The sequence below is a fragment of the Felis catus genome, chromosome C1 (assembly GCF_018350175.1).
Source record: "Felis catus isolate Fca126 chromosome C1, F.catus_Fca126_mat1.0, whole genome shotgun sequence".
NCBI lineage: Eukaryota > Metazoa > Chordata > Mammalia > Carnivora > Felidae > Felis > Felis catus.
Genome location: NC_058375.1, coordinates 21361818 through 21377060, shown reverse-complemented (window position 1 = coordinate 21377060; position 15243 = coordinate 21361818). Strand labels below are relative to the sequence as shown.

The 15243-nt window shown below is 41.4% G+C and overlaps 1 protein-coding gene across 14 annotated transcripts in view; it reads right to left on the bottom strand.

Annotated features, from left to right (window-relative positions):
* Nucleotides 1–15243, bottom strand: part of PHACTR4 (phosphatase and actin regulator 4) — a 134396-nt gene that overhangs the window by 10723 nt on the left and 108430 nt on the right. For all 14 annotated transcript variants that reach the window (XM_045035382.1, XM_045035380.1, XM_045035385.1 and 11 more), the window contains 5 exons: nucleotides 12963–13127; nucleotides 12032–12427; nucleotides 7039–7639; nucleotides 5522–5709; nucleotides 4033–4186 (listed from right to left, as the gene is read on the bottom strand). In XM_045035382.1, the coding sequence (XP_044891317.1) occupies nucleotides 4033–4186; nucleotides 5522–5709; nucleotides 7039–7639; nucleotides 12032–12427; nucleotides 12963–13127 (1504 nt within the window). The remainder of the gene's footprint in view (nucleotides 1–4032; nucleotides 4187–5521; nucleotides 5710–7038; nucleotides 7640–12031; nucleotides 12428–12962; nucleotides 13128–15243) is intronic.

Below are 15243 nucleotides of genomic sequence, written 5' to 3'. Positions count from 1 at the left end.
ATATATGGAGCACCTGGGTGGCTCAGTCGGTTAAGTGTCTGACTTAAGCTCAGGTCATGATCTCACAGTTGTGAGTTCGAGCCCCATGTCGGGCTCTGTGCTGACAGCTCAGAGCCTGGAGCCTGCTTCGGATTCTGTGTCTCCCTCTCTCTGTGACCCTCCACCACTCGTGTTCTCTCTCTCTCTCAAAAATAAATAAAACATTAAAAAAATAAAAAAAAATTTTTTAATGTTTTATTTATTTTTGAGAGAGAGAGAGAGAGAGAAACAGAGAAAGAGACAGAGCACGAGTGGGGGAGGAGCAGAGAGAGAGGGAGACAGAATCCGAAACAGGCTCCAGGCTCTGAGCTATCAGCACAGAGCCCAACACGGGGCTTGAACTCACAAACCGTGAGATCGTGACCTGAACTGAAGCTGGACGCTCAACCGACTGAGCCACCCAGGTGCCCCTAAAAAAATTTTATATAAAACAATATAGTATGTGCTTTTTTTTTTTTTTTTTTTGTCAACCCTCTTGCAGCATAATTACTGAGCTCTGAGTTGTAGCATCATAAACTGTTGCTTTTTTTTTTTTTCCTGTGCAGTATTCCACTGAATGATCACGCCACAATTTGTTCATCCATTTGCCCTGTGATGGATATTTATGTTGTTTCTATTTTTTTTTAGCGTGGCTATTAGAAATAATAGCTAATGGAATAGCTGGATCATACATTTGATTTTTTAAAAGAAATTTACAAATTGTTTCCTAAAATAGTTCTACTATTTTACACTCCTACCACCACCGGTGTATGAGAATCCAGCTGCTCCTTATCCTTAGCAACTCTTGGTATTATTAGTCTTTTAAATTGTACAATTTTAGCCAACCTAGTGGGCTTGGAGTGGTTTCTCACTGTGGTTTTAATCTGCATTTCCCTAATGACTAAGGATGTTGAGCATCTTTCCATATGCTTATTTGCCATCTGTGTATCTTCTTTGAAATCTTCTCCCCACCTTTTAAGAATTGGGTTGTTGTTTTCTTATTAAGTTTGGTGAGTTCTTCCTAGATATAAGACCTTTGTCAGATGCATGATTCACAAATATTTTCTGCCAGTTTGTGGCTTGTTTTTTACCTTCTCTTCAGTGTCTTTCAAAGAACAAAAATGTTTAATTTAGATGAAGTGCAGTTCATCAATGTTTTTCACTTAAGAATCATGCTTTTGAGATCATGGCTGAGAAATCTTTAACTTCTAGAAGTTTTGTAGCTTTAGCTCTCATATGTAAATGCAGGATTCATTTTGAGTTAATTTTTTGTATATGATGCAAGGCAAGGACTGAAGTAATTTTTATGCACCATTTGTTGAAAAAACCATCCTTTCTTCATGAAATTATCTTTGTACCTCTGTCAAAAATGGGCTGTACATACACGGGTGGGTGTATTTCTGGGCTCTCTTTTCCGTGCAGTTTATCTATCTTTATGTCAACACCACACTGATTAGGTTACTTTAGCTTTATAATCTTCTTAAAAAAATTTTTTTAAAGTTTATTTGAGACAGAGTGCATGAGTGAGCGTGGGAGAGGGGCAGAGGGAGAGGGAGAGGGAGAGAGAGAGAGAGAGAGCGAGAGCACCCCAAGCGGGCTCTGCACTACTAGTGCAGAGCCCGATACAGGGCTTGAACTCACGAATCATAAGATCATGACCTGAGCAGAAGTTGGACACCAAGTGAACAACCCAGGTGCCCTATATCCTTTTTTTTTTTAAAGTTTATTTTTGAGACAGAGAGCAAGTGGGGGAGGGGCAGAGAGAGATGGGGACAGAGTATATGAAATAGACTCTGCACTGACGTTAGAGAGCCCGATGCGGGGCTCAAACCCACAAACTGTGGGATCATGACCTGACCTGAAGTTGGACGCTTACCTAAATGAGCCACCCATGCACCCCTATAATCTGTCTTAAATCATATTGTGTTAGTCATCTAACCCTGTTCTTTTTCATAGTTGCTTTGGTTATTCTAGTGTATTTTATATTTCCATAAGAATTTTATTTTATTTTATTTTATTTATTTTTTAAAAATGTTTACTTATTTTTGAGAGAGAGACAGAGCATGAGCGGGGGAAGGGCAGAGAGAGAGGGAGACACAGAATCCTTAGCAGGCTCCAGGCTGAGCTGTTAGCACAGAGACCAATGCAGGGCTCAAACTCATGAACTGTGAGATCATGACCTGAGTAGAAGTCGGATGCTCAACTGACTGAACCAACCAGGCGCCCCTCCATAAGAATTTTTAAATCAGTTTGCCAATTAAAAAAAAAGTCTTCTGGGGGTTAGTTTGATTGGAATTGTATGTATTGATATCTTACGGTACTTGAGACTTCTGACCCATGAATATGGTATTTCTCTCCATTTATTTAATTCTTCTTTACTTTCTTCAGCAGGATTTTATTATATCCTGCTATGTACAGGTCTTACACAATCTTTTGTCAGATTTACCTGTAAATATTTAAATATTTTTTTAATGTTTATTTTTTGAGAGAGAGAGAGAGAGAGAGAGAGAGAGAGAGAGAGAGGCAGAAAGCGAGGAACACACAGAATCTGAAGCAGGCTCCAGGCTGTGAACTGTCAGCACAGAGCCTGATGAAGGGCTCGAACTCACAAACTGCGAGATCATGACCTAAGCTGAAGTAGGACGCTTAACCAACTGAGCCACCCAGGCGCCCTGGAAAAAGAAATCTGTTGTCAAAGATTCTCATTCTAAACTAATTCCTATTGTTGATAGTCTCTTGCTGACACCCAGAGAGCCACAGTTCTGCATTAAGATTGCCATCCTGGCCAATAGCAAAGCCAGGTGTCTGAGGCAGGAAAGAATAGATTTCAATTAATGAACACCCTAAGTTAATTATTTTGTTAAGAATATGCCAAGAGTTCCACTTCCTTTTCCTCACTCTACCAAGAGAAACATCTGAGTTGGTCCAACAGCTATCTATATACCTGGACTTTGTGTACATTACATGTGCAGGAAGCTGGCCTGCATTCAGTTTCTCTATGCTTTTGGTTCCACCTGACTTGAAAAATATACTAACACTTTGAAATTTCAAAGGCAGATACGTGGAACATGTGAAATAGATACAATGAAAAATATGGGTGTGATCTTTAATTGGGTTGACACCTCATAGCTGAGTAACTGGATACATGACAGAGGAGTCTTGCTGGCCTGGGAACCATGTGAATTACTTAAAATTTTTTTTTTAAGTAAGCTCCATGCTCAATATGGGGCTTGAACTCAGGAGCCCCAGATCAACAGTCACATACTCTACTGACTGAGACAGATTCTCTAGAAACTTTTATTTTTTTTTTAATTTTTTTTTTCAACGTTTATTTATTTTGGGGACAGAGAGAGACAGAGCATGAACGGGGGAGGGGCAGAGAGAGAGGGAGACATAGAATCGGAAACAGGCTCCAGGCTCTGAGCCATCAGCCCAGAGCCTGACGCAGGGCTCGAACTCCCGGACCGCGAGATCGTGACCTGGTTGAAGTTGGATGCTTAACCAACTGCGCCACCCAGGCGCCCCATAGAAACTTTTATTTTTTTATGTTTATTTATTTTTGAGAGAGAGAGACAAAGAGAGACAGAGAGAGAGGGAGAGGGAGAGTGTGAGTACAGGCAGTGGGGGAGGGACAGAGAGAGAAGGGGACAGAGGATCCAAAGTAGGCTATGCAGAGAGCAGAGAGCTCGATGAAGGGCTCAGACTCACAAACCGTGAGATCATGACCTGAGCCGAAGTCAGACACTTAACTGACTGAGCCACCCAGGCGCCCCTAGAAAATTTAAAAGCCGTATTTATGTCTATCTCATGGTTTAAAGCTCCAAGAGCCATTTGGTTCCTTAATTTTCAAGTTCCAAGAGGATATCCAAGTGTGTACAATGTGTATTTTTAAAAATTACGCTGTTTCTAAAATCAAAAAAGAAAAAAAGGTAAGTGAATGCACCACAAAGTAAGTATCTAACACACCTACTGGCCAAATCAAATAAAATCCATGTATTCTAAGCAAAGAACTACCGGATCAGTGTGTTCCCAATCTGGTGCCGTATTTCATTCCACTCCTCTTTGCTTTTCCGAGGCCAGGAATTCATGTTCAGCTCTGGTTCACTGGGTCTGTGGTTCAGCTTCATTGCCAGTGTGTCCTTCCTCTTCACTTTGTTGGCCAGAGCACCTTTGCACAAGGGGAAGAAAAAAAAGTAGACACTAAGGCTCAACCAACCTCACCTGGAACTAGGCAAGAGTCTGAACAAACAGTAGTATTGCAACTCTCAGCTTTCTTTCTTTTTTTTTTTTTTCAACGTTTATTTATTTTTTGGGATAGACAGAGAGAGACAGAGCATGAACGGGGGAGGGGCAGAGAGAGAGGGAGACACAGAATCAGAAACAGGCTCCAGGCTCTGAGCCATCAGCCCAGAGCCTGACGCGGGGCTCGAACTCACGGACCGCGAGATCGTGACCTGGCTGAAGTCGGACGCTTAACCAACTGTGCCACCCAGGCGCCCCAACTCTCAGCTTTTTACTTGGCCTCCAGGTAACTCAGCTAATGTAGAGGTGGGGGGGAAAGCTGAAGACCTCTAAAAATCTAATTAGCCAGATGGATTCAGTTGGGCTAAAGATACCTTCTGTCTTCTACATTTCTCTACGTTCCTTCTAAAGAAGGTTGCTAGAAGAACAAGAATCTAAACATGGGATAGCCCTCTGAATTACAACACAAAGGCATTTGCATTAACACACCTAAGATTCCCATTCTTTTTTTTTTTTTCTTTAAAGTAAGCTCTACACCCAAAATGGGGCTTGAACTCATGATCTTGAGATCAATAGTCATATGCTCCACGGGCTGAGCCAGCCTGGCACCCCAAGATTCCTATTCTTTTTAATTTTTTTTTAATGCTTATTTAAAGCATTAAAAGTAGGGGACGGGCAGAGAGAGAAGGAGACACAGTATCCAAAGCAGGCTCCAGGCTCTGAGCTGTCAGCACAGAGCCTGATGCAGGGCTCAAACCTATGAACCGTGAGATCATGACCTGAGCTGAAGTCGAATGTCTGAGGAGTCACCCAGGCACCCCCAAGATTCCTATTCTTAAAGCTGCCTTCTCATTTTTAGGAATCAGGATTCCATTATCTGCAGATTTGCGTACATGAACATGGATTTTTTTTCTTTGCCCCATGGACACAGTAAGTTCATGAGACTAAAGCAGAGGATCACTATGTCTTTTCAATGCAGCTCAAATACCAACTTTCTTCTGCTAATTCTTTAATACCATCAAGGTAAATAATTTTTCAATCACAAACAAATAAAAACCTGCATGACTCAATCTACTTGGCTCCCTTTCACTGCCTTGTTAGGACAGTGGGAACAGCAGGGACAAGGCTCCTTCACAATGGCCTCCAGTATCAGTTACCAGATGACCTGATGGGAGACAGTGCCTATTTCCATTCGTCTTACATTTGCTAAGAGCAGCTTTATCGGTAAAATAATTCTCTCCTGTGCTTTTCCCTTTCTTACTATGATGGCTCTCCTCTTCATCCTCTTCATCTCGGTACTGAATGGGACCTTCTGAATCGGAGTCACTCTCCTTCTCTTCCTCCTCTTCCTGCAGACACCGTGGCAGTTTGGGAACAACTGAGGTAGATGCCACATCTTCAGTGAATGCAGATGGGGGGGTCTGCTCCTCCTCCTCTTCATCGTCTGGACTAACAAATGAATATAATTATGTTTTCCTTTCAGAAACATAACAGGTAACTGATTTGCATGGCAAAGTACTGAATAACTATGGAAAACTCCACAAATGAAAAAATTTATTCCTTCCCTTAACTTTAACCATCTTGCTAAGAAACTTTTTAGCAGCTATTAATCTAAAAGGCTCTGGGTTTAAATCCTAGCTCTACAACTTATTCATAGCTTGTAAGTTATTTAGCTTTTCTGTAAATGTGAATGATACTTACCTCCGAGGCTTGTTGTGACAAACAGATAAATTCTAGACTGTATTAGTGTTTGGCACACAGGGCCCTAATGATCTACATGTGAGATTCAAGTCTGTTTTGGGCTGATTAAGTGAGAAGACCACAGAGCATCTAACACTGTATCTGGCTCATGGAAGATATGCAATAAAGACATTTAACCCATTTATTTCCCTTGGTTTAACAATGGAGTGGGACAAGATGATAATCTAATCCAAAGAAGCAAAGATGAAAACTAACTTCTCCCCTTTCTACTGTGCAGGCATAAAACTGACTTAGTCTATCTTGAACTCCTAAACGGTCTCTTTCCAGGAAGTAAAAAAATTATACCCGCAGGTACAAAGATTATGGCAAAGCAACTAATTAGCAGTATGCCACAACAGCTCTGTGACAATTCTTTTAGCTAGCAAGGCAAATCTCCAAATGGCGAAAAAGTGTTAACCTTTAGTCACACATCGTTGGAATTTTAAAAAGGCAAGGTGTCTGGGGACAGATGAGGGAAAGAATACAATGGCCAGGTCCAGTCTATGAGGCTGGAACACTGAGCTATCTTTCAGAGCTCCCTTCTTTTTCTCCAGACTGCTCTCTGTCCCGCTCCACCGAGTTCAGGTGCCAGGTCCCAGACTTTCAGATTTGTCGAATTTCATCCTCACAAGCCTATGGGTGGGGATTACTCCGTTTATGGGTAGACAGCTCAAGAGCAGAAAAGTTAAGTAACGTACACTACTACAAGCCAGGAAGAGGTGGAGGTGGGATTTGAATCCAGAGCTATTTTACTCCAACATCAATGCTCCTTAAGTACCCTGTTACACTCTCTCCCTTGTATCATGTACAAAAAATAAAGTGCTTTTAATTTTCAAGTACAGATGTTTGTGACTGCTATGGAAACAATGTTATAGAAATCAGCAGAGTAAATAATGTCCAAACTTTAGAACATGTCTTATTTGTTGAGTATTCTTACTTCAAATTTATTCACATTTTCTTTTTATAAGTAATTTTCCCCAAGAAGGGCTACCTAGAATAAAGAAGAGGAAACAAAAGGCAAGCTTTAAAGGCACTCACACTTTCAGCATTTCAATAGTGATGGGAAGTGACCTGGTCCGACCTAGGGTGCTGCTGTCCTCAGAAAAGTTGTCACTGTACTCAAAGAGCAAGGAGTGAGCTCTGTGAGAGCCCTCCAAGGGAGGAGTCATGGGAAGCGGGCTGGTCAGGGCCTGCTGGATTCGGATATGCAGTGGGAGTGGAGGCAGCCTACAGGGTACATGGGGCTCTCCAAAGCTGTGGTCCAACATTCTCTTAGGCACTTCCTTTTTCTGATCTTCCTGCTGGGAAACCTCCTGGGGTAGGTCTAAGGACGGTGGTAACTCAATTTCTGGCACAACTTGAAAAGTCTTAGCAGGGAATGGAGGGGACCGTGGGGGTTCAGGAGGTGTATGAGTAGGCAGCGGTGGGGACGGAGAGAGAGGCGGGATCATCAACAGTGGTTCAGAGCCCACAGAGCATGTGCTCTTTTCTCTCTGATCAGATGGTGCTTTTGTGGCGGTGGCGGTGGCAGGAGACTCCAAGGTGGGTACCAAGGCTGACGGAATGCCTCTCTTTGGTGGTAAAGGTGGGGATGGTTTTGATAACAATGTACCGCTGTTTATTGCCTGGGACAGTTCAGCTGGAAAAGAGAGAATAACACCTCAATTTAAGATGGCTTCACAATGAGGGGCCAGCCTAAGGCCTAGATTAGAACTGAGCTTACTCTCAGCTTTTAGGCAAACCTATCCATTTCTTGACTTTGCCACATCCTAGATATCGTGTGCCGAAATGAAATTTGTATTTAGGTATCTAGGAAGCCTAATAAATGTACAGGCATGCAGGAAGACCACTACCTTAATACTCTGGTGAAAAGTAATTCTTACTTCTTTGCTCTAACATGACAACTTTTTATGACTTGAGGTAGATAAAGTTAATACAAAGAGATAAAGAATGTGGATAAGTTTTTTTGTCTAACAGAATGCCATTAAAAAATTTAGACATGAAGGTAGCCCTAAAAAAAAAAAAAACCAAAAACCCCAAACACTATCAGGCATTGTTACCACAGCTTGATAAATAATAACATCTAGATATCCCGGCTCTGCATTATAAAATTAGCAGTAATGACATCCTGACTTTTTATAGCAAATACAAAGGTCTTTGAGAAAATCAAAGTGCTCTGCTTAACTTCAGATTCTCCTCACACGGGAGATTATCTTTACCATTTTACAGAAGGAAAAGCTGAAGCCACAGAAATTAGGTGACCTGCCAAGATCAGACAACACACAGGGAGGGAGGGGCTCAGCTAGTTCCCAGGTCTTATCATTAGACTCCAGATCCCTCTGTCTTTGATCCCACTGTCTTTGTGATTCTTATTACTGTCCATACCTCTTATCCTTTACACCCAAACCTTCATCTGCACTCCCCACTCTACTATAGGTTCCTTGTTTCCATCAGCATATCCACAGAGGTGGGCATAGTGCTTGGCACACAGTGGATCTTCGATACACGTTTATGAGACTAGAGGCTCCTACCTTGTATCAGGTCAGTATGCACCCCTATGTGATTCCCCCAAGCCCACAATGACTGAGGTTTTGAGTCAGCAAAGTCCCTTTGGAGGGCTCCAAATGGCCTTTAAGAAATGGATCATCATATCACGCAGGAGCTAATCCTGCAAAGTAATTAAATAGTAGGTCTCTTGATCACCAACCCCTCATCCTTCACTCAAAACCCTAATTTTGGTCACACCACTTGTTTTCAAATGGTTCCAGATGTCTTACCTAGAGAGCAACACCTCAAGGTCCCCTGAAATAAAAATTTACTTGCCCTAAGTCCCACTCTACTGGTAGCATTTAAAGTAAAAAGCTAGCTAATTTGATAATATTTTAATGTCATTTATCATAAGTAATTTTTTTTCAGTTTTAACTATATATACATTTTATTAGGCATACCTACTTGCCCATAGGCTAAATTATGAAAATAATTTAAATATGTGAGATAATCATAATTTATTGTGAATAAATTAGCTTTATACTATTTTTTTAAATTTTTTTTCTTAACGTTTATTCATCTTTCAGAGACAGAGAGAGACAGAGCATGAGAGGGGAAAGGGGAAGAGAGAGGGAGACACAGAATCCGAAGTAGGCTCCAGGCTCCGAGCTGTCAGCACAGAGCCCGATGCAGGGCTCGAACTCATGAACTGTGACATCATGACCTGAGCCGAAGTCAGATGCCCAACTGACTGAGCCACCCAGGCGCCCCTAGCTTTATATTGTTTTAATAACCTTTAGCTTTTTATATATTATAAATGCCCAAATGCACTTAAAAATTTAATTCCAGTATAAATAACATACAGTGTTATATATCTTAAGTAAATTAAAAAAAAAATGTTTATTTATTTTTGAGAGAGAGGGATTAGAGTCCCAAGCAGGCTCCACACTGTCAGTGTGGAGAATGACATGGGGCTCAAAAACAAGAACCGTGAGATCATGACCTGAGTGGAAACCAAAAATTGGACGCTTAACCGACTGAGCTACCCAGGCATCCCTTAAATTTTTAAAAGACTTTCTAGAAAAACATTGCATACACACACACAAAATATTACTTTTAAATATTAAAATTAAAAAAAATATTAATTTTAGCTTCAATGAAAGATTATTTTTGGGTAGACTGGACTTTTGTTGCCTCTCTAAAAATAGCAGTTATAAATTCCATTTGCAACAAAATCTACACCCGACGGGACCAAATTTGATTATTTTACTGTTTGAATTGATAAGGTAAATTATCTTTAGTGATTTAAGGAATATATATATATATACTCACACATACCTCAAAATGTAAGGAAGTGAACTGTCTTATATTTATCCTTGCAAGGACACTTGGTTGTAGTTTTGAGGGGAAGATGCCAGAATGCTCATTGGAGGGGTTACAAATTCCCTTCATCTGTTCAGCTATTTATGATGGTCCTCCCCCCTTTGTCCTAATTAGTTCTTAGTCCTAACACTGTTATGCCTGTCAGTAGACATAGCAATGTCTAAAGCAGTAGTTTCCAAATGTTTGGATCTCACGAACCAATAAAACTAAAATGAAAATCTCAACCAACCTCAGGTTGTCAATTTTTAATATTTCCAAGACTTAATACTAAGCAAACCATTTGTGAACAGAATCCTTTCATGAAAGAAATGGCTTTTCAACATCAAAGAATTAGGAAGGTCATAATTTCAGAATAAAGGGTAATCCTTTAAATCATAGCTATTTAGCCTTAATAAAAACTTATAAAAACTCTCCTATTTTTCTCCTTCTGCTGAGGACCACTCAGGACTGATGTGGATCCCTTAGTCACAAGGCCTATTGCTTTGGGCTATTCACCTTAGGCCAAGCATGGCCTCTAAGGTTCAGCCCAGGTTACAGTACACATATTATTATTTTTTATAATTGTCTTCCCCGAAAAGAGTGAAGTATTACTGCTTTAGAGCAATGGTTCTCAATGTGTGGTCCCCATATATGTAGCATCAGCATCATCTGGGAACTTATTAGAAACGCAAATTCTCAGGCCCACCCTAGACTTATTGATTCAGAAGCTCTAAGGGCAGGGCCCAGCAATCTGTGTTTCACAAGTCCTCTAGGTTGATCGAGAAGAGAGCTTGTCTAGACAGCAGTTTGAGAATATCGGTGTACAGGACAGAAGTCTGGGCTCAAGAGCTGAAAAACCTATGTTTGGTTTCTATTTCTCATTAACTGCAACCCTGAGTGAGTCACAAGTTCTTCATGTTATAATTGCCCTAACCATATAATAGATAAAATCGGCTTCCTACTTCACAAGGAGGCTCTGACAGCCAAGTATATGAAAGCAGCTCAAGTTCCTCAGAGATAAGTCAACACAGACTGTCCATCTAGGTTGGTGATAACAATAATAACCACCGTCCTTTCTGTAATCAAGCTACTCCAACCTGTCATACTCACAATGAATTCTAAGCCTGTTTTTCAGGGTTCTTGTCAACCCACACAAGTTGGCGGTATTAACTGTTTAACGAGCGTACTTTATTCCTCCCTTCAATCACGAACAAGAACTTGAAGCACTACTAAGCCTTGTATTATTTTTCCTGAAAAACTACCTCTTTCCTCTCCTCCCCTTCTCATAATTTCCTCTAAGAAGGTCCGCAATTATGTACAGAAAAGCAGACCTAAACAGGACTTCAGGTAAAGATAAAAAAATGTACTAAATTCGGGCACCTGGGTGGCTCAGTACTCTCGATTTCGGCTCAGGTCTTGATCTCACAATTTATGAGACTGAGCCCCGTTTTGGGCTCTGTACTGACAGCACGGAGCCTGCTTGGGATTGTTTCTCCCTCTCTCTCTGCCCCTCTCCAGCTCTTTCTCTCTCAAAATAAATAATAAACTTAAAAAAAAATTTACTAAACTGGTAAGTGTGCTGGTTATCTTCCAAGTTTTCTCTCTTCTGCCACTTATTTTACTAAGAGTAGCATTCTTGACTCTTCCCAAGATAAAAACATGATTTTATCAAGACACTTTGAATAATATCTTTTGCAGTTTGCATGAAGGTATCATGCCAGACACTGAATCATAAGTTACACAGGCATCTATACAATCACCTTTTTATCTGTTGGGCTCATGCTAAAGGCAGATGCTGGTGGTTTAAAGTAGGTTAAAAAAAAAAAAAAAACCAAAAACAACCCTTTTCTCCACGCAGGTCAGAACCTGTTGTGGTGCTCACATCCAGTCCCCCAACTATAAACCGTATTTCAGAAATACTGTTTTAGGAAAATAGATACTCCCCACCACTCCTGACCAAACTGGAGCTTAGTTTTAGTGATATCTGCTCCCTGTCTGTTTTCAATCCTAGTTATCTGCCTCATTTTCAAGACTTTTCTCCATATTGAGGGCATCCGAAGGGACATGACATGGAGAACTCTCTCACAGACCAAATCAATATTATACCAGTTTTCCAATAAAACAACCATCTAAAATCAAACCAAACCAAACCCGAGCAACGGAAACCTCAAGACTTACTTACCAATGACAGGGTTGCTATTTCTGTGAGCTGGTTTAGGGGGAGGGATAGGGGGCTGCTTGGCAGGGACCGTATGAGTGAGGCTCGGGGTGGCAGTAGTGTTAGTGCTGGCAGGAGTGGGAGGCAGAGTCCTGGGCGCTGGGGAGGGGGGGACAGAGGAACTAACAGTTTTTGCTGGGTTGGTGGCAGGAGTGGTGGCGGCAGGTGCTGAGGTGGAGGCGGCAGTGGAGGTGGAGGAGATGGACCTTGCCGCGCCGCCAGAGGAAGTGGCATCCTTTGCTTGCCCTTCGTTTGCTTCGTGAGAAGAGGACAAGGGTCTTTTAGGGGGAAGTAAAGGCTGTTTGGGTACATTCTCAGGAATGGACTCTGCTTCGGAATTAGGCTGGCTTCCAGTCGAGCCTGTGTAATAATGACAGATATGATTTAAAAGAGAAAAAAGAATAACAAGATAGACTGAAAAAAGCTAACACATCTATAGACTCGTGGTCAGCTGCCTCCATTATTTAACGTGTAGATTCGTTTACAGGCAAAGTTCCCCAACCTCAACATACTTAAAGTATAGGACACTTTCTCTCAGTCACAATCGCAAAGTAAGAGAGGCCCGTATGGGACTGATTCTTCACACAAGGGCCGGGCAACTGGAGGAGGCACAGAATCCCACAGGTGGGAGAGGAGGAATGTATAGCGCAAAAAAGTCCTACGGGTATCTGACACTTAACATTCTCTTCCGTCCTTGAGAATTACAAATTAGGTATTTTGTGAATGCAAGAATGAGAAAGGGAAAATTCCACTTACAGTTGCAACTAGCTGAGGAATTGCTAAAGGAGAAAAGAATTCCCTCTGGATTTTATTTCCCCCCTGGCTCTAGCAAAACCCTGAGTTAAACAAGAATGATTGATCCATGGCTCTTACACTGAAAAATTGAGTTTCTTACCTAGTCGCTTCTTTGGGTCCTCTTCTGGGACAGGTTTCCTAAGACTTGTGATTCTTCCTGACTCTTCATCTGCTTGGACCGAACTAGAAGATGTGGTACTCCCTATGGGGGTGGTATGGCCATTCTTTAACATGGCATGGCTCAATTTCCCTGGATCCTCACCACCTGCAAGGTCAAAAAGAAAAGAGCAAGACTGATGGACTGGTGTGATCAGACAGGGAGAAGAGCTGGTGATTTCTAACGCTTCTTATCTCTTTTCTCCCCTTTCCTGTTTGAGTGTTTGATTCAGATCTAGATTATTTGGATTTTTATAGTAGTAATAGAAATAAGTTCTCAGAGACTAGTCTCCTTCACCCAACCCACCACTTTCTACTAGACTAAACAGAACCATTATCTATTCAGTGTCAGTAAGAGGCAGAGCTTGGGCTGAAAGTAGTGAAGAGGCTACAGCAAATGAGTGCTAAATGAAAATATATTTCTCAAGCTAAAGTATTCTGACAACTATTTTAAAACAGGCAAGGTAGCAGGGTGCCTGGGTGGCTCAGTCGGTTAAGTATTTGACTTTGGCTCAGGTCATGATCTCACCGTTCTTGAGTTTGAGCCCCACGTCGGGCTCTGTGCTGACAGCTTAGAGCCTGAAGCCTGCTTCATATCTTGTGTCTCCCTCTCTCTCGGCCCCTCCCCTGTTCAGACTCTCTCTCTCAAAAATAAATAAACATTAAAAAATAAAAAAATAAAACAGGCAAGGTAGCAAATTGACAACTATGCAAATGCAGTAAATTGCCACTATGTTAATACGGCCCAGCCTTAACAAAAATAGGATTTCTAGATTATAAACCAAGGACTCATTTCAAAGCCAAAAAAGACTGCTACTTTTGAAAACCATACAGCGAAAGGTTAAGACACATTATTAATTGGTTTCTACTCAGCATGTGCTAGGAAAATATATGCAAAAGTGGTCAGTTATCTCTCAACTTATTTATTTAGGATTGTCTACTTTAAATTTCATTCATTCATTCATTCATTCAGAGGACACAAATGAGTGAGGGGCAGAGAGACAGAGAGAATCTGACAAGGTGCAGAGGGGGAGAAAGGGAGAAAGAGAGAGAGAGAAAGAGAGAGAGAAAGAGAGAGAGAGAAAAGCAGGGCTCAGCCGAAGCGTGACTTGTGGGTTCAGCCGAAGCAGGGCAGGAGCTCACCCCAAGCGGGACTTGAATTCATGAATCATGAGATCATGACCTGAGCCAAAGTCAGATACTTAACCGACTGAGCCACCCAGGCACCCCTCTTTTATTTTTTTAAATAAATAAATTTATTTTTGAGAGATAGAAAGAGAGGGCACACTGCAAGTGAGGGAGGAACAGAGAGAGGGGGCAGAGGATGTGAGGTGGGCTCTGTGCTGACAGCAAAGAGCCCAAAGTGGGTTGGTCGAACTTATGTGAGAACTGTGAGATCATGACCTGAGCCAAAGTCGGATGGATGCTCAACCCACTCAGCCATCCAGGCGCCCCTGAAAGTTCTTTAAAAAAATTTTTTTTAATGTATTTTTAAATTCAAGTTAAATAACATCCAGTGTTAGTTTCATGTGTACAATATAAGGATTCAACAATTCTATACTCTACTCATCATGATAAGTGTATTCTTTAAGCTTCATCACTTATTTCACTGACCCAACCTCCTACCTCCCCTCTGGCAACCACCAATTTATTCTCTATATTTAAGAGTCAGTTTTTGGGGCGCCTGGGTGGCGCAGTCGGTTAAGCGTCCAACTTCAGCCAGGTCACGATCTCGCGGTCCGTGAGTTCGAGCCCCGCGTCAGGCTCTGGGCTGATGGCTCAGAGCCTGGAGCCTGTTTCCCATTCTGTGTCTCCCTCTCTCTCTGCCCCTCCCCCGTTCATGCTCTGTCTCTCTCTGTCCCAAAAATAAATAAACGTTGAAAAAAAAAAATTAAAAAAAAAAAAAGAGTCAGTTTTTTGTGTCTTTTTCCTTTGTTCATTTGTTTCTTAAATTCCACATATGAGTGAAATCATATGGTATGTCTTTCTCTAACTTATTTCACTTAGCATTATATCCTTAGCTCCATCCACATTGCTGCAAATGGCAGGATTTCATTTGTTTTTAATGGCTAATACTCCATTGTATGTGTGTGTATACTTTATTCATTCATTAATGGGTGGACATTTGTTTCTATACCTTGGCTATTATAAATAACGCTGCAATAGATATGGAGGTGCATGTATCTTTCTGAAATGGTGTTTTCGTTTTCTTTGGGTAAATACCT